General features: G+C 42.6%; 1 protein-coding gene across 6 annotated transcripts in view; it reads right to left on the bottom strand.

Annotated features, from left to right (window-relative positions):
• ush2a (Usher syndrome 2A (autosomal recessive, mild)) overlaps positions 1 to 19,396 on the bottom strand; it is a 116,673-nt gene that overhangs the window by 50,215 nt on the left and 47,062 nt on the right. For all 6 annotated transcript variants that reach the window (XM_049719092.1, XM_049719089.2, XM_049719090.1 and 3 more), the window contains 16 exons: positions 19,181 to 19,369; positions 18,062 to 18,202; positions 17,120 to 17,195; positions 16,657 to 16,742; positions 15,368 to 15,527; positions 14,025 to 14,187; positions 13,802 to 13,949; positions 11,246 to 11,403; positions 10,586 to 10,733; positions 9,118 to 9,273; positions 7,801 to 7,948; positions 6,877 to 7,019; positions 1,002 to 1,504; positions 762 to 928; positions 463 to 629; positions 308 to 396 (listed from right to left, as the gene is read on the bottom strand). In XM_049719092.1, coding sequence (XP_049575049.1) covers positions 308 to 396; positions 463 to 629; positions 762 to 928; positions 1,002 to 1,504; positions 6,877 to 7,019; positions 7,801 to 7,948; positions 9,118 to 9,273; positions 10,586 to 10,733; positions 11,246 to 11,403; positions 13,802 to 13,949; positions 14,025 to 14,187; positions 15,368 to 15,527; positions 16,657 to 16,742; positions 17,120 to 17,195; positions 18,062 to 18,202; positions 19,181 to 19,369 — 2,642 coding nt within the window. The remainder of the gene's footprint in view (positions 1 to 307; positions 397 to 462; positions 630 to 761; positions 929 to 1,001; positions 1,505 to 6,876; positions 7,020 to 7,800; positions 7,949 to 9,117; positions 9,274 to 10,585; positions 10,734 to 11,245; positions 11,404 to 13,801; positions 13,950 to 14,024; positions 14,188 to 15,367; positions 15,528 to 16,656; positions 16,743 to 17,119; positions 17,196 to 18,061; positions 18,203 to 19,180; positions 19,370 to 19,396) is intronic.

Raw genomic sequence — 19,396 nt, 5'->3', positions numbered from 1 at the left:
GATTAGCCAGAGTTGGAATTTAACGCTGGCCCCTCCTTCAAAATGGCCGACAGGAAGGAAGCCGTCTTCGACAGGGTCACAGCCCCGCCCATTTTGTGAAGGGGACCTTGAGTTGAATGTTTTTGCTTTCTCATTAAATCCCGAGAAGCAAAGACAGAGAAATGAGTGTGACATTGCTTTGACTTTTCAACACTGTCAATCTCACAGAGAGTGGATAGATGCACAATTACACTTTCTTGTTTTGGGTATTCTACAGTTGAAGACACAAAGACACAGTTAATGAAGGTCACATCAAAGTAGCGATCACCTGTAGTGACTCCGGTCCCAACACTTTGACCCTTGGCGGAGTAACACCAGCAGGTCTAGAAGGTCTGGTGGTGATACCCACCCAAGGTCCTGCAAGTACGGAGATACGGAATCATTACCTTTTTAGTATAAAATGCCTTGCAATCACAATCTTACCTGTGGAAGTGCCAGCCTGATTTTGGAGAACAAGTCTATAGTGATAACTTGTCCATGGACTAAGTGCTGATGAGGAGTCCAGAAAGGAAAGAGGAAGAGGGTCTGGAGGAAGATGGCCTACTGTGGAGATCTGTTCCGTCCCAGAAACTTTCCGTTCAATTAGCCACCTTTGCCAAGATTTTTAACATCAGAAATTCATCCAGCAATCATGGTCAAGGTCAACAGCTGCTAAATTCTAATGGTTCTCGGGTGTTTGATTTGTATGTTTGCAGAGTATAACATATATGATCATATCTCACCGCTCCAAAAGTCCGTTGGGGCTTTGTGGTGCACCCCAGGACAGAAGCACCGAGGTAGGGGTGTCAGAATAAAGGTGAGGTGCCGGGAGGCCTTCAGGAGGAGCTGGCAAGGTTCGAAAGTGAAGAGCTTTGGACACGGCGCAACCAACACTGGTGCAGGCTTCCATCTATACGGTTGGATAAGGATACATTTATCAAGTTGAACAGAAGTTCCACCATAGTCAGAGGGCCGTTATTTACCTGAAGGTGGTAGGATTGGTATGGCAGGAGGTGAAGGAAAGTGTAGCTTGTGGTGTTCCCTGAAACATTAACTGATGAAAGGGATTGACTAAAACCTGTGAGTGGGTTTGATGAATTGGTGGAGTGGAGGACATTTTGATTGATTAAACGTTCACTATTCGGTCTGCTTGAAGCGTATCCGTTGTGAGTCACTACTGGGTTTTGATACACCTCTGAAAAATCTGTCTGGTTGCCCTTTGATCCAAGCATGGCAACATTTGATGCTGGCTCAGAGTTTTGACTTGAGTACAGATGATCCTGTTCAGTTTTTGGATTAGAACGAAAGCTTGAGTTAGGTTCCAAATTGGCGCCAGGTTTGTGAATTAAATCAGACATATTGCCAGGAAGTAGATAGAGGCTGTAACTTCTTATCATGCCATTTGGTTGCAGGGGCGGGACCCATGTGATTGTCACATTTCGAGAATGCACCCGTGCAATAGTCGGAGGGTCAAGGGGACCTGGACCTGTTGGGAAAATGGAGACAAAATAAATGGACACAATGGGAAAGCAGTATCAACATCTTAGTTACCTTAAAGGCTTCTCTTGCAATTCAAACCCAAGTGATTATCATTTAAAGATGAAAAAGGGGAATATTTCTAGTAATTTCTCTTATACAATAAGGAAGGCAGTCAACACATATATTTTTGGAATGAAAAGTGAAAAAACAATACGTGGGGCTTTATTTTTGTAGACTGCACTGCACCAAATGGGCATTGTGGCAGACCCAGGGCATATTTATTTTCTTCATCTTTTTTTTATTTTTTAATCGTTCCTGGCACAACTGATCATTTAGTGACTGAAAGTAGATCAGCTTGGAGCAGATCTAAGTTGTGGCGCAGTGAACGACAATGTTTTGTAGTTTTCGGTCTCTACTGTTGCATCGTACTGATACATCCTGCCCAATTTTCATTAAGATTGAAGAGATGTACCTAATCAAGAATCCGGTAAGTGCAACTGACTTGTATACTTTATGTGTGCCAAAAGACCTGTGAAAATGTTACGTCCTTTCCGTCACAGGGCCTGCACCACACCTCCTCTGGCATTTACATGCCACTGTACTGTACGCACTCACATGCTTACACTCACACACACACGCACACACACACACACGCGCGCACACACACATGCACACACACACACACGCGTACACATGTACGCACGCACGCACGCACGCACACACACACACACACACACACACACACACACACACACACACACACACACACACGCACGCATGCACACACACACGATGCAGAGAGCAATAATGGGGCTCTGTGAAGGGCAAGCAAATCAAGGTGACTGAGCTGACTGAGGAAGCGTGCTGCGCCACTAAGTGCTACCGCTAACCGCTAACGGCTTTCCCAGATGCAGATGTCCGTGTGCATGCATACTAGAAGGGAAAGTATGAAAGAAGATGAGCAGTCGAGAATACACATGTATGACTGGTTGAGGAGTCAAGTATGAGATCAAGCACACGTGTAAGGATATGCCATCGGCTGTGTGAGTGTTGTACCAGTATGTCCCAATTTTTGTTCACCTGGAATGAACCATAATTACTTTTTTTTTAGTTTTTAATACCCTTATTCGTGAATCTTTGAAGAAACTTAGAATAAGGAAACCTTGATTTTGCAAAGTGAACTGCTGCAGTGAAGTATAAAAACACTTGAACCAGAGGTTAAAGCCATTAAATCTTTTTTTGAGAAAGAAAAAAAAAGGAAGCATGTAATCTAGTGTTGCTTTGCAGTTAGGGTTTTGAAATACAGTGGATCTTTTTTGATGTCAGACTTGAAGGTTTTCTGACAGTTGTCAATAATGCAAAAACTCTGACTCTAACTACTCCCCTAACTCTCGCTACCTCCCTCCCACTCTGTCTCTCTCTCTCTTCCCTTTGCTCTCCCTGCTAAATAAACAATGCAGCGAGTTGACCTTTTGGGTTAACAGGTTTTTATGCTAGCTCTACTCAGCACTCACACTGATTCAATTACCAGCAAAGGACCAGTGAACCCCACGAATAAGCGAAAGCCCGTCTTGCTGACTGTCTTCTAGGTGCATGTCTTCCTCTGGTGCCCTACTTGCAGTTCCATCTCCACAAGTTGGGGCGCTTCTCTTTATAATTTAACCATATGGATTATTAGACATGCCTCTGTCTGTAGGAGTAGCCGTAGTGAGTATGAAAATTAGGGAGAGGTGTATGTTGCTTTACTCTAACATCGCTCTTGTGTTTACAGTACAAGCACATTTTTAGTCATTCATTTCAACAATCAACCATGGATTTCAACTTTCAGGCCAGTATTTCCATCCAACAGTCTTTGAAAGTCAGTCACCTTGATCAAACCTCGCCCGCACACAAAGTAACCCTCGTCGTCGCCACCCTCCCCGTTCCCTCTCCTCAACCCCCCCCCCCCCCCCCAAGTGTTGAGTGTTATTTAAGCTTTACTGGCGCGTGTAAAATTCTGCAATTTGAAGGGCTGTTAAGTTTTTCAATTGAAATTTTCATTTAAGATGCAGGTGATGCTTTTTTTATTTTTTTCTTCCATTTCACTGACACTTTACTGCACTCCGGATAGGAGGAAAGGGGCGTTGCGGGAATGTGTGGTAAGGCCCCCACCACACTTATTGTGGTGTCTTGTTTTCCCCGTGACTGTCTCCGTTCCCCTACCTCGACAACCCTGCGTCTTACCTTCCTCCTCTATCTTCACCCTCCCTTACACCTCCTGTCTTCAGTAAAACATGGTAGCAGAAGGCTAAAGCGGGAGCGTGGGGGCCACTGAGCCTTAAATCACATTTATAAGGATTTGGTTAGCATAGTAATAACACAATCAAGTGACAAGAGGCGAGGGAAGGGGGAGGGTCGGAGACGGTTTGCATCTATGTACGTATTGAATTACTTTCCAGTCCTTTGTGCATATTGCATGCATTATTATTATTATTATTTATCATATTTGCCATAATATCAGTTTCCCTACATTTCAATATGTAACAATATGAACAATATGTATCAATATCATTTGGGTGCACGTGAGTATGGGTGACAGGTTTTCTGAAGGTGGATGGAGCTGCTAAAAGTCAGAACGGAAGCCAAGCTTTAGCGTTATCGGCACGCTTACGAAGCCGTGTCAAAGCGTGACAAGCAATAGTGTGGGAATTTACATTGCATTTCATATCTTTACTTCCTAATGTCGACGTTGCTCGAGGAGACGCCGAGACGAGACGGGAAAAGAAGCCAGCGAGAAGGCGCGATACGTTTCCAAGGTCACGAGGTTGATTTGTATCCCTGACATGGAGAGTATACTTAATGTGCATTATATCCTTTCAAGAACTACGACTGAGCAAGTAACTCAGAGTTGTCAGTCATTCAAATTTGTTTCAATAGAACTTTCAGCTGCTGACATTTGAGAGGGATTTATATAATTCCTGCTAACCTTCAGACCAATCTGTGGGATATAAAAGGGGAACCAAACATTTGAAAATCATATATGGCATTAGAATCAAATGTGTGTCTTAGCCAGGGCACGAAATAATTTAAATCAGTGAAGTGGAAGCCACATTTGTACTGGTGATGGCTAAAGATTCTCAGAACCTGAGAAAAATAAAGACTTTTTGTTGCTGTCTTAAATAATATGGTAGGCTAACTTCCTGTTTCCAAAAATTTCTATAAAATACATTTTAATTAATGTCGGAAAATAGCTGACAAGGGCAAATAAAAGAATTTGCAGACAATGTTGAGGCGCCACAATAGAAAAAGCAAAAGTGTTGACCGAGTGAAGTGATTACAGATGATTAAAAATGTTAACTTTTCACAAAGCCGGTATACGTACTCTACCTTACCAGCAATCTACTAAAAGATTAACCCTTTTCCCAGAAAACAGGAAAAAAAATCACAATAAGCAAATCATTCATCATATTTTTCTACATCTTTTTTTTTTCCAATCATCCTTTTGGATATTCAACAAAATAAGGCATGAAAAGGAAACTACCAGACAAAAGAGTGTGTCTGACTAGCATGAAAGTGAAAATGCTTTATTAGTGCAGTCACTTCATCATTAAACAACATGAATTCTTTGTGTCGTGTCAGTACCTCTCACCTCTCCTTTTCACTCTTTCAATTCAATTTGGTGAATTTAAAAACAGTCACTACCTCACACATACGCACGAATTGTATGCACGCTGTCAAATATTGCTAGGCTGAGAACATTTTGTCAAAACGGCGCTTTTAATCAGTCTCTCCAACATGCTAGAACACACTCACACTTGAATACACAGCTAGGCACACGCACACACTCTCTTAGATCACTTAGCTGGTGCGAACATGCGAGTAGACAGAGGAAAGGGAGCTGTCCGACACGGCCGGAGTTTATGTTCACAGGAGCCATCTGTCTGTTCTGCAGCGGCAGGAATTCATAGGGACCAAATTACATTAAAAAAGATGGATATAAAACTTTAATGGAATGATAAAAAGGAAAGGAGGAAACGTGGGTCCCTCCATTTCTGTGTTCCGTCATTAGGCTTCTTCTTTCTTCCCTCCCCCATTTTTGGCTGCCGTTCCTTGTTCTATACCTTTGCTCTCTTTCTGTACTCCAATCTTGTCTTTATTTCTGATCTTCTTCTATTCTGTCTATCGCCACTTGTAAATAGTTAAAGGGCAAGTCAGTCAAGTAGGAGAGGTGGAATTCTGTTGAAATGTAAAGAATACTGACAGAGGCGAGAGGAGATGAAGAGGTGAGGAACGTGGAGAGGGGGAATGGAAACCTGTATTACATAGTTTATATGAATTTAAAAATTCAACATTTGGTATACCACAGTAGAGTATATATAACAAATGGGTCAGCAGGGTCACAGTTCACAACCAAGTTACATTGGAGTTAAACGAAATGGAAAAAGTTCTGAACACAAAGAGCATGTTTGAAGGTGTGTTTTGTGATTATGGTTGCCATAATCATGATTTTTAGAATATGCAAAAAGCTGCCCAACCAACTGCATTTAAAAACTCATGCTCAACTGAATTTAAGTCTGTGTGAAAAGCTTTGGTGACGTCAAGGATTTGCACTCAATAGTTTTCTTCTCCACTCTTAAAATGAAAATGAAAACTGACACATGATCTCATCTTAGTCATATTTTTGATGTCTAGATTGCCTGGAAAAAATCAAATTACTGCAATATTTCATTTTTTTTTTGTTCCTGATAATGGGGACCCACAAATATGTAACCAGCATCTGCGAAGTCTGCTGCATCCCCAAGTCACACATTGTCAAGGATTGTACACTTCGACCTAATTTTTGACACTGACACAACTATTGCTCTGTTTGTCACATTTTGTGTTTTGAATGTCAATCTGAATTCCAAGTCGAGGGAAATGGGAGCATTATTTAATACTATAGCACATCCAAATTGTGTGTGTGAGCCTGAAAGCACCAGTGTACAAGGTGCATTTGTGTTCGTGTGAGCACCACCACTAGAATTTGTACAAACATCTTGTGTTGCGTACATGCGCACAGATCAAACGTATGCAAATCTCAGCCGCTTAATGATTATGTATGCCGCAATAATGTGCCGCTAATTAATATATAACTTTTCACTGAAGAGGCTGCACCAGTGGCTAATATGATTCTATTACCACAATTAGCCCACAATGACACTGGCGAGGTCACTCACACAAACACGGACACACACACACACTCAAGCACTGTACAGTACACTAAGCAGGTCTCACTTTCTCACACTGTCAGGTTCAGCCTGTTCATGTCGCTATAGTAACTTCCTCATCTTTGGGTTTCCCCTTTTTCCCTTTTTTTTAGAGTTACTCCAAATCCATAAAGAAAAATCACTGTGTACTTACGGTCCTCTGCTGTTCGGAGGGTTTCCCAGACGCCTGCAGTCTGTCCATGTGTGTGTGACACCACAAGTCGGAATTGATACTCGGTGTACGGAGAAAGGCCCGGCACGTTGTAGGAGAAAGTATCTGTCATGTTTTCCAGGAGCCTGATAATGAACAAACCAACAAATGGCATTAGTGGCACACATTTCATAAACCTATTTCAATAAACAAAAGATACCAGTTATAAGTGAAAGCAAATATTGCCTGGATGTTTTATCAATTTTACCATTGTGGAAAAGCTATTCATAGAGCCTCTAATGAACTCGACATTAATGCAAGAGCACTCATATGAAAAAAATGGAATGGTGATAATCAAGTTTTCATTAAAATCCACAGACATTTGTCAGCGGTGCACGAGACATTCAATCAACAGTTCGGTAAAAGAGGTATCTCCCTCCGTTAATTGCATGAACCATCCTCATTGCTTTTAATCACATGGTACCCGCTTGGCTCTCATGTATTCGTACACGATGAAGAAAAAGCGGGGTAAAGTAAGAGAGCCTTGTCATAAATGAGGGACCAGCGGCCATTTAGCATTAGATGGACACAAGGGATGAATGAATGAATAAATCAGGGAACAATGAGATCTGCAAAGCAGAAGAAGAGGAGGGCATGCTTGTCTGATATATAATACATGTACCTAGTCATTTATTTATTACCACAGAATGAGAGCCTCCTCTTCTTGGATTAAATTGCAATTTGTTGTCAGGAAGCATGTAATGAATACATATCAGATGCATAGCCCCGCTCGCTTTATTCGGGCTCATGTTCTGTACCTGTCTGTCTCCCCTGCGCTCTGAAATTCCTTTTTTGGTGGCTTTTTGTCTCCACTTCATCTAGTTAATTTTTTTGTCATTTATTTGCATGCAACATATTTTGCTCCACCTTATCATAGTTTTCTGGGGTGATGTCTTCATTTGAAGGCCGTAGCGAAGAGGGCCCGGGGCGTTGGCGCGGGTTGGTTCGGACCAAGACACATTTAGACTGGTGCTGGTAGAATGACTTAGTCTCAAAGCAGACAATCCGTCTGGAGCTGAAGAGAGAGGAATGGAGGAGGAGAGAAAGGAACAGCATCACCATGAATGCTCCATGAGTGCATGTGGTATTTCTTGCACTCGTGTTAGCATTCCAAAGGGTTCACATAATTTTGTCTCCCACTATATTGTTATAAGACAAAATAACATAAAAGATGAACTGACAGCACAAGTGGTCTCTATTTAACAAACACAGGAAGCTTAACTCTTCAGCGGGTCATTTTTACTCTCAAGAGTGATCAAAGTATTTGTGCCGGAAAATGACATCTCGAGTCAGGGTGATGACCACACTCTTGGTGGCAAAGGAGGGGACCCGAGGATAGACGGGATGCAAATAAGAGGAGAAAAGAAGTGTGCTGGTTGTTTTGACTGCGTTAAAATAAGAGGGTGCCAAGAAGTGACCCTTCAATCAAACACTCTGGTCTGGCGCGACTACAACCACACTGATTGCACAAGTCATCTTAGCACAAGGATGGCTATTAGGCGCGTGCACGCACACACACGTACAAACACGCACACGCATACACACGAGTGAGCCTTTGTCTCTCTCATGCTGCGTTAGCAGGTACAATATCAGAGGTGTCACTAATCGTTTTAAACTATGCACTTTTATGTTCACTTCTCTGGGCCGGCTCTCCTCCTCCTCTCCTCTTGTGTCTCCCGCACGGCTCGCTCGCCTCTGTTCTTTCTCGGAACAAGGACGCATCAAGACAGTTTGCCTTAAAGACGTCTAAAGAGATGCCAGAGGCGCAGAGGTAGAAAGCCGGCTGGAAAGAGAGGAAACGTCTGCTATTTAAAATTTATACTTTCTCATGTCTTTGTTTTGAACTTGAACACTGGAACTTTTCCTGAGTGGGTGTTTTTGTTGTTGGAGAAATGGGCGCGGTACATTTAGAGTCTGTTCAACTCTTTAAAATTAACTAAAGCGCAAATGTGTGTTCTTGTTCCTTCACTTTGGACTGATCAGCTTGAACTAAGGTGAAAATCAATTAATCATATATTGAAAGTCTAGGTTTAAAATAACTATTTACAAAATATAGCCTGTTGATGCACATGGAAAGTTATTATTGGGGATAGTGAATGAGATAAACCAAATTTTCCCAGTGATGAGATTCGAGGACAAGCAAAGTCAGATATTTGCCAAAGAAGCTTTATACATTTGCTCTACCTGCTGGAGACGTAGTCACGTGAAGGGTCGGGCTCTCAACACACCCCTGCGTGTTGCAACCTTCCACCCAGAAACTGTAGTCGGTGTACGGCTGCAGGTCCGTCAAAGTCAGCCACCCGCCGGCAGCCGTGCCCGCGTCCAGCGCCGCGTCGCCATCTGACAGACGACAGATAAGAGAAGCGCCGTGAGAGGACGTCGCGTACGTCGACAGCCATTTTGGTCACGCTGCCATTTATTTATTAGCGTCATCCATGTGATGGCGAGAATGTGATTAATAAAACATACGCACGTGGAACGGGGAAATGGAGGCGGGAGAAAGAGTTGAAAAGAGACGAATACTAACTGGGAATGATCAAAAGAGAGGTTTCCATATTGAGGTTATGCAAGGATAGTCAAAGAAAAGGGATCAGAAAATCCCACAATGGAAGCCTATCCAATATATTTAGATGGACAGACGCACACAAACACATATCAGGCCTGTGTGAACTGATGAAGGCACCGCGTGTATCAAAGCAAGACTGGCTTATGGGGAACTAGAGCGAGACACCATCTCTCTTTCTTCTGCATCTCTTCCATCCCTCCCTCCACTTGTTTTAATCTGTCTGTTCCTGAGTGAGGCGCAGATCAAACACTGACTAGAGTGCGTGCGTGTGTGCGTGCGTGACTTGATGAATCTGTGCAAGTTAAAGGACCACTGTGCCAGTTTGTGGTTCTTTTCTCATTTTGTTCAATTTTCTTCTTCCCACCTTTCTGTCGACTTTTCTTGTTTGCATTGGCTCTCTTTCTACTGTTGTTGTTTGTCATGTGTTGCGTAGTTCCGACTTGCAATCTTTTTCCAACGCATCTATGGAAGCGGGAATCTCTCATCCTGTTGTTTTACAGCAACTTGACTTTGTTCTTCACTCAATCTTCATACTTTTGTTTTCTGTTTTTTATTTACTTTGGTCTCATGAATTCTCCCCAAGATACACAGGTGAAATCATTTCTACGTTTTTTTTCCCCACCACCACACCAATTTGATTATTCTTCTTATCAGGCAACACTTTTTTTTTCTTCGTGACTTTCACCCAAAGTTACCGTGTCGGTATACAGAGTCTTTGCAGTCATATTCTTGCGTTTTACTTATTTGCCCTGAAGTTATTCTCACAGGAAAAGCTGATCATGCTGAAGCACTGAGGTTTAAAAAAAAAAAAAAGTTAACTAATAAAATTTAAGGTTGGATTGTTAAACTAGTGCAACACAAGGCATTATGGATTACCAGACAACCTCTTTTTTTTGTTTCAGAGGAAATAACAGAAATGGAAATAAAATATGTCACATCATGACAAGTTGACAATATATGGCAATTTGACATCCAAAATTTTGTGCAAACTTTAAAGTTTTTTTTTTCCTGAGAAATATCTACAATTTGAGATTCAACTGTATAAATGTTGAAAACGTAAATATTCTGCTTAGATATATGAATTACCTTGACTTTTTTGGTGTAGGGAGTAGCTCATGTAGCCATTAGGTCGAGGTGGTGCAGTCCAGCGGGCTCGTAGTGACCGAGAGCTGTGATTGGTCAATTCTAGCAGTATTGGCCCTTCGGGGGCCATCTCTAATGTGCGTACTTGCACCTGATTTGAAAAACAAAAATCTGTTAAAAATGCAGATATACAACTTAAGCTAATCGCCAGAGTGTTTGTTAGGAATATGCTCTAATTCCTCTATTTTACTTGTTCGCCTGCGTCAGCTGTTTTTTTTCTCACCGCGTTTGACTAAATACAGCATCCGTATTGGGAAAATGCCCCAAAATACGGCCTGTCGTCAGAGGCATCGTTGAGCAAGGAGTGACATTTGCCGGCAAATGTCAGTGTCGTCACGGCGACCCTCGTTATTGAGCTGAGAGAATCGATCACCTTTATGACACCCGGCAGCACGCACGTGCACATCAATGCACAGACGTTTTATAATGCTTGCAATAAGAAGACCCATATTTTGGTCAACCTTATTCAGAGAAGGAATTTTGGCAACATCTGCAGTATGTCTCCAATTCAAAATATTTAAAAAAAAAGTGAAGCCAGTATCTTAAATTTTTGTTGGCAACATGAATCAACACATAGATGTGTGCCAATAGCATCTCACTTACCGTTGGTCCCTTGCCACAGCCACGAGCAGTGCACGCCTGCAGCCTCAGGACGTGTCTGCTCCACGGGGAAAGCTCCGTCACCTCAAAGAAACTCTGGGAGGAACTGGCGTTGAATATAAGAACACTGTCCATCCAAAGGCCGTAGCTGGTTATGATGCCTGAGGAGAAAAAAAAAAAATATATCAGAATGTAAAGCTTGACATACTGGTGATTCTACTTAGATGAAAAGAATTGGGACACCTGTCCATTACATCTACAGGAAGTGAAAATAAAATATAGAGTTGCATTGTAAAAAAAAAAAAAAAAAAAAAAAAAAGAAGAAACTGGGACTTGAGACGTGTCATTCAAAGACAAAGACAGCAGTAACACAACGGAGGGATTTAAAGAATAACCCAAGAGAGACCGATGCCATGCGCTCACACATACTGGTGCCATTAAGTATGTGTGCATATAAACTACACACGGACACGAGATACAGGACTAGGCCAAGCGCGCATAGACGCTAGCCCAATAATTACATTACATTACCTCCACCTAATAAAAAAAAGGAGAATGGCACCCAAATGTACCTTTCCTTCATAAAAATGCATACTGCGGGGGCTCAAAAGATCAGTGGTAAGAACTAAGAGTCTACTCTGCTTTAATCATGTGTGGGTTTTATTATTGCTCAATACAGATACACACACCTATCAGGAAAATGAAGACACAAAAACCCTGTGGACACCGGTTACATCAGGGGAGCTCTTAATGTGGCCAATCACATGCATGTGAGGGTGTCGCTATGTTTGTGTGTGCTGATGCGTGTGTGTGTGTGTGTGTGTGTGCGTGTGTGTGTGTGTGTGTGTGTGTGTGTATGAATAAGCCCATATCAGTATAGGCTGTAATAAAGACAGGTTGGGAAATGAAGCAGCCAATGCATAACAGGCTTATTTCCCCTCTTTGTCTGCGTGTTGCCCCGACCTAATCCCCGAGAGGATTATCCCCCACAAATCCCCCTGGAATTGGGGAGAAGGAGGAGAAAGAGAGAGAGGGAGACAGGACGAGTGAGGGGAAAATAATACAAAATCTCACTTCTCGCTAACCATCACCATTGTCATTTTCATTTCTTGACAAAAAAAAAGAGAATGGAGAAAAGGGCGTTGCGCTCCTCTGCCTTTTTTTTTAAGTTAATAACTGAAAGCTTGTTAACAATGAAGAAGTCAGGTAATCGTGATTAAGTGTCTCCCTTGTTATACATTTCTGTCGTCAGATGAGGAAAGGTTTAAGTAATTTACCCTGGCTAATATGCGCACACATCACAGGCTTTATGGAGCGAAATGCACTCATGTGGCATTAAGCCTAAAACACACACAATCTACACCGCACGCGCACACACACATTATGGAATTACACATTCGTTAACGAGCATGGCAATACCATTTGATAATATACGTTTGTATGTTGGAAGCTGTGAAATTGGCTGGCAATTCCTTACATGGTTTTCCTCACTCCATTTATTTGGTTTTGTTATCACACTGTAGTCAGTTCATGGATATGTCGGCGTATTGTGCGCTAAGTGGTGTTAGCCAAAGCTACAGGAGATCTTTGTTACGAAAACTGAATCTCATACATACATTGAAATGGATTCATAAATCCTGAGAGGGAGAGAGGGAGCGCGCGAGAGAGAGAGAGAGAGAGAGAGAGAGAGAGAGAGAGAGAGAGAGTTTCCTCATGTTGACAGAGGTAAACAATTTGTCTTAAAAGAAACAAAATATGTTAGGAATTCTTGACTAAACTCAAACTCTTGTTGAAAAAAATGTGAAAGGCATTCAAGTAGTTTATTTCATAATAAAATAATAAAAACTATGCCAAACAAAGTATGCGAGCAACTTATAGAGGCGACTCCTGATGGAAAACCCGAAAGTCACAACATCGCAGCAACATTGCAAATCCTGTTTACTCGCACACTGATGCCAGACAAACATTGAAGGGTGTAAAAAAATATAAAAACTCATAATTCATAATAATGTATTTAGTCTCAAGTTCTTCAATGTGGGAATTTTATGCCAGAAAATTTGTGGAATTTGCATTAAAAATGTATTTTTGCTCAACTAAATCAATGCTTAATAAGTTTTAATGAAATTGGAATTTTAAACATTGCACATTGAAACTACAATCTCGTGCGTCCCCAATCCTCAATCAAAGCAGGTCTGTAGCATACAACACATTTTAATTGGCTGCGGGACAGACTGAATGGAGGTAAAAAGTACCAGACAGAGGAAAAGGGGCAGAAAAGGAAAGGCTGCGAGGAGATGCGCTCTAGCATGCAGTTCTCTGCTCAGTCAAAAGGGAGCACTTTTCCTCCACTTAAAGGAGCAAAGGAAGGCGGCGCGCTCTTCTTGCACGGTATGGTCTTCTGGTTTCTCCCTCTCTCTCTCTTCATACTATGCATATTCATATGATTCATATTCAACCATTCTTTTTAGCCCCCATGTGTGGTCTCAACATAAATGTCTTCTACTTGGACGTTCTACCATGGATGGGGGATCATGATTGCAAAATTAAAACATGCCTCACCATTTGGAGTATCAGGAGGTGTCCAGCTGATGTGCAGAGCATGCGGGGACAAAGGGGTGACCAGTGGTGCCGGGACATTCTCCGGGGTGCTTTCCTCAGTGACAGCCTGAGCAGAGGGGCTTCGTGTGCAGCCACCGCCTGTGCAAGCCTGCAGCGGACACACAAAAACACGTTCAAGGATTCAAGAGAAAGTAAGGATTGAAAACCAAATCAAAAGACTCACGGCCACTGTGATGGTGTAGGCCGTGCCAGGGGTGAGGTCGCGGAGCGCGTGCTCTTCAACAAGTTCAGAACTGTTGTGGACTATGGTAGGCTCCGCCCCATTCTGTGACACCAGGATGGAATAGAACTCCAGAACACCATTGACTTGAGAGGGGCGAGACCACCTGATGATGGAGAGAATACAATATAATATGTTACAATAAAGTCAAGCATTTTGCATAATTACACTAGGAAATAATAAAACTAATAATCCATTAATTAACATATAAATCTTTCTAAAATTCAGTTCAACCCCTGAGGAGGCCAACTCCCTTTAGGGTGTTTGCAAAGGGGTGGTAATTTTAAAATGTGATGAATTTTTTGGTTCCGCCAGTCGTGGGGTGACTGATAAGCATGTGTTAGCACACAATTAGCCGCTCTGACTAATCTATCACATTCTTTATAAGATTTATACTTTGTCGAGTAGCACTCAAAAAGCTTGATGTTTAGGAAAGCTCGCATTTCCCTGTGCAAATATCCTTTTTTGTGATCCGAGGGCAGAGCATAAATCTGCTGATATTGCTTCATCCCCATCCCGGAGCCTCCCTCAACCTTTCTCACAGTCTCTCACACTCACTTCCTTCCATTTCCTCCCCTCCCTGTCAAGCTTTCAATTAATCACCTTTCTCCCTCTTCATTTTTCTCATAGATGTTGCACATTTCTGTCTTCCTCGGCCTTTCTCACAGACATAATAGGGAAATATTGACCACGTGTGATCTTTTGACCCCTGCCTGTTGTCAATGTGCTAACAAGGCAATACATACTCCTTCCCACAGCAGGTGAATTTAGAGCCGAAATCACCCGCGGAACACCAGTTTTACAATTTGACAAGACGTTTATGTTTACAGAATTAGAACATGTTGAAGATGCAGTTTCGGTAACTAGTACAATTGTACACAAAATATTTTTCTTAACGTCATCATCTAGCGTCTGCTAAGACATAATGTAAAAGGAAGAAACCAAATATTGTGTTTGGCTGCATTTAAGTCTTTTTCATTTCCCATAACTTCTCGTGGACGCGCCGCACTCGTAAACACGTACACAAAGTCCGGCGACATTTCCAAATGACCAGGACGGTAAAAGGTGTAAGAGATTTATCTTCCTCCCTCTAGAGAGGAAAGGTCAAGTGCAGTGTGTCAAGTGAATATTCTGCATGGTAAACACAACTTCAGAAGGTCACCACAACGCCGTTGCCCTTTCCCTCCTTCTACAGTATATGCACAGCTATGAGACGCCTTTATCGCTCTTCCATCCCTTCATGCAGTCGCAATTTTCAGAATGTGTCAACAACAGCGAGCGCTTACTCCACCAGAATGGTCCGCGAGTCGAGCAAGGTCAGAGTTGGTGCTCGTAGCGGGCCGGGAGGAAGCTGAGAGGTCAACACTGTGACCTTTGAACTGTTGGTGCATCCCACAGCAGTGCATGCAGACAGCAGCAGTACGTGAGCAGTATAGACGCCAAGCCCTGAAATGCACAGCGAGGCGGCATGAAACAGACGCAGAGGATGAATGATGGCATCGTTTCATAAAACTAATCCAAGCATGACAAGAAAGCTACACGCCATAGCCACAATATTAGGTACACTTGCAGTAAGAAGACCAAATAAAAAACGCTGTATTGACTCATGCAGTCACCGAAATATTAACATAGCAGTGTTTAATTGTTCTCATAGATTGCATTTACACGTCCCCAAAAAAAAAAAAACATCTGCTTTTTTTTATTGTATGTCTTTTTTGTACCTAACAAAGTGTCCTGTGAGGGAATTTTTTTCCCACTGTCTCTCAGGCCAAATTGCAGCCCCGGATTATTTGGACTAAAATATTCCTTGTTTCCTTTGTGGTTGTTTCTCTTAGTGTGTCACAGGCGCTCCCGCTGCCCCTCCCTTGCATACTGCATAATTACTATGGCCATAATCCTTCCAATCAACATGAACATCAGACACATTATTAAACCAGTATGAATGATCTATCTGTTGCCTTCATTGACCCAAATAGAGACGCATGCACTGCATAATGTAAGAATCGGGGCTAATTTACTGTACTCTTATCAAATATGAGGAGATTCTTTCTGCTTTGTGTAGAATGTGTGTTTGTATACTTATGAGAGCTTCTGCATCTCATAACCACTGTCTCACTATGTCTTTATTTGCATCCGATGTCTCAGGAGTGGATCATGTGTTTTGTCCCCTTTTTAAGTATCTCAGGTGAACATTTTCAAACTGTGTGTTGGCAATTGTGCCGTTATGTAGTGTTCTTTGTTTCTCTGCTGCCGCAGTTTCAAGTGTGTGTATTTTAAAGTGCTATCCCCATGGTAAGAATAGCGATGCTCTCGTTTGGCTCTTTCAAATGCAAATAACCTCCATTTTGCTTTTCCTTACTCCCCCTTTTTTTTTTTTTTTTACACTACGGCTGGGTCCTGAGGCTGGGACATGCACACACACAGACACACACAGACGCACATGCACGCACGCACGCACGCACGCACGCACGCACGCACGCACGCACGCACGCACGCACGCACGCACGCACGCACGCACGCACGCACGCACGCACGCACACACACACACACACGTGCATTATTGCTCTCGGCATACCGGTAATGTTGTGGTGTCCCTCCTCCCCGCTGTAGACCATTTGGTTATTCTGATAGAGGCGGTACTCTGTGATGACACCATTGGGCCTATCAGTGGCACAAAAAAGTCAGATGGGGATCATTATTCACTAGTTAATACGGTCTTAAATATTGGCATTTAGATGCTTTCAAATTATTCTTTAAACACTGGGAAAATAATCCAAATGTTAAAAAAATATGGGCAGAAGATAGTATGCCATATATTGTAGTGCAGGAAATTATTATTATTATTAGTAGTAATGTGCGACGTTCAAGGTACTGAATGGAATTCTGCAATTGCTGCAAACTCACAGCCAGTTGTCACATATTTAACCAACTATTAAATGCCTGGAAAGCCAATGATCCGCAACATGGGAAAAAAAAATAAAAGATGAGATTGTGTACTGTATCCAAGTAAGCGCTGTGTATGCTGGTGTCCGTGTTACCTTGCGGGAGGTTTCCAGGTGACAAAAAGAGCTGAAGGTGAGGAGAGTGCAGTTGGAGCAAAAACGGCATCAGGAGCTGATGAGGAAAATTAATGTGTTCATTTTTGAAATAAAAAAGGTTAAAATATTAATTAAGTTCAAAGACTGGTGTTGCCAGAAAGTATTTCAAACCCCACTTAATTCAATGCGGGACATTTGTTTTGTTCTAAGTGTGAGAAGAGGCCGGCATTATGGCAGGACAACTTGAGGCTGCTTTACCACAACAATTTGGCTGCTCACAACATCCCGAGTATCGTAAAGTAGAAAATCAAGAAGTACATCGTTGTGTCTGAAATCTCTCTACTTGCTTGACCAGGCTTTGTGTGATCGCCCAATTTGCAATGTGACACCGGTCCTGGAACTTTCCATTTATTGTATGACTGTTGCCCTACAGTAGTGTCCAACATTGAAAAGGCATACTGATAAAAAACATGAAAAAAGAATCACGTAATCCCCAATGTTCTATTATTACAATTGTTGATGTTGAAAAAAATGCTTCTGAGCTTTAGGGGAAGTGAGGTTTTTTTTTATGTGTGTGTATTTGTTTTCCTTATGGATATATTCTGTCTCTAACACCGTGCAGTATCTTAACTCAAGACTCAAGGTGGATCAATAGTAATCTTTTTTTCCCTCTTTTACTTCAAATTGATTTTTGCTACATCTCCGCTGACCCCAACTGTCACATTAACACCCCAACAAGACACGCTAGTCCCACGGCAGATTCATGTAGAAAAAAAAAAGTATCTCACTGTGCCACTCAGCAAAACGACATAACTAGTCCTTCCATTTGTCCTCATTTTCCCACTGCTGTTTAGTTAAATATTTTTCTTTCGTCTTACAAATGTCAGATTGGTGCGCGCGTGTGTGTGTGTGCTCGGTCTACGGTGAAGTGTTTGGTCGTACCTTCCTCTGGAGTTTCGAGGACTGATCTCAAATCAGTAACATCAGAGTGCTCATTGCCAAGACTCTCTGTGCAACCAGACGTAAAACAAGCACTTACAGTGACCACGTATTGAGTGGCCGGAGTGAGACCGGACAACACGCCTGAAAAAGAGGAGCACTGACTTAAAACTGAGGAGTGATTTTCAAAGACAACCTATAGAAGGACTTTGTGTCTTAAAACAAAATATTCAAATATATATACATATTTTTATACTTATGGACTTTGGCTGTAAAATTCCAATTCCCTTAAACGTACTAACGGCATGTATTACGCTTTCCGCTTGCGTGTGTGTGTCCTGCTCTTGAGGCTGATGTCGCCAAGTACTTTGGTCATCAGCTCTCTGACGCTGTTGCTATGTAGAAGTACGGCAGTTGGCAAGTGGAGTGTCCTTTTATTGTTTTTCTCTGTCCCCATCCACTTTTTCACTGTTCCCCCCACTCATCCTCAGTCAACCTCTACTTGTCTGATAGAGCCTCGCTCTCCCCTTCTCGCTCTCCCTCTCCGGTTGCTGCCCGTCTTTTAATTCAATTAGAGGCCAGGGCCCCACTCCACTGCCATTACACCCTCATTTGCGTTCTGTGTTTTCTAGCCGTTGGTGTGATTCCACAGTCGGATGTCGAGGCCGTCATAAATTAACAGGAAGCCTTATCACGGATAGACATTATGTCTGGCAAAGAGCGAGGGGAGGGGAGGGGACATCGAGACGATTGGGAGACGTTGAGAACGACTGGGACGGGCAAGCTCATCTTCATATTTGCCCGGAGACATGGAAGCGTGGATGAGACGGGCGACGAATAGCAGGAGCGGACGGCGTCATCATTGTCGTCGTTGCCGAAGACGAAGTGAGGAAAGATCGAAAAATGAGAGAGAGTTGGAAGGAGCGATGCCAAGATATGACATCATGGGGATAGTCTTGAGTGTCTTGCTCCAAATGAACACGGTCGGCAAATGCTGGGCGCTCGCCAAGGAGACATTAACGGGTTTGCGTTTGTCAGGAAGACCCCACAGTGAGTGAAAAGGACAGCGGCGATGTGTTTTTACAAAATATGGTGGGAAAAGAACATGTTAGAACATTTTACCTGTGAAGTTTCCATTAGCCAGGTGTACGGTTTTGATCGGTGGCATCTCTGGCTGATCTCTTTGGTAGGCTTGCAACTCATACCTGTCAATCACACCTCTGACATCACCAGTGGGTGGAGCCCAGCTCACCTTGGCACTGAAGCCATTCAGACACTGCATAGCAGAGGGAGGTGGAATGAAGCTTGGTACTAGAGTGAGAGAAATAGAGGGGATTA

This window comes from Syngnathus scovelli, chromosome 4, assembly GCF_024217435.2.
Source record: "Syngnathus scovelli strain Florida chromosome 4, RoL_Ssco_1.2, whole genome shotgun sequence".
NCBI lineage: Eukaryota > Metazoa > Chordata > Actinopteri > Syngnathiformes > Syngnathidae > Syngnathus > Syngnathus scovelli.
This window is presented reverse-complemented; position numbering and strand designations above follow the sequence as displayed.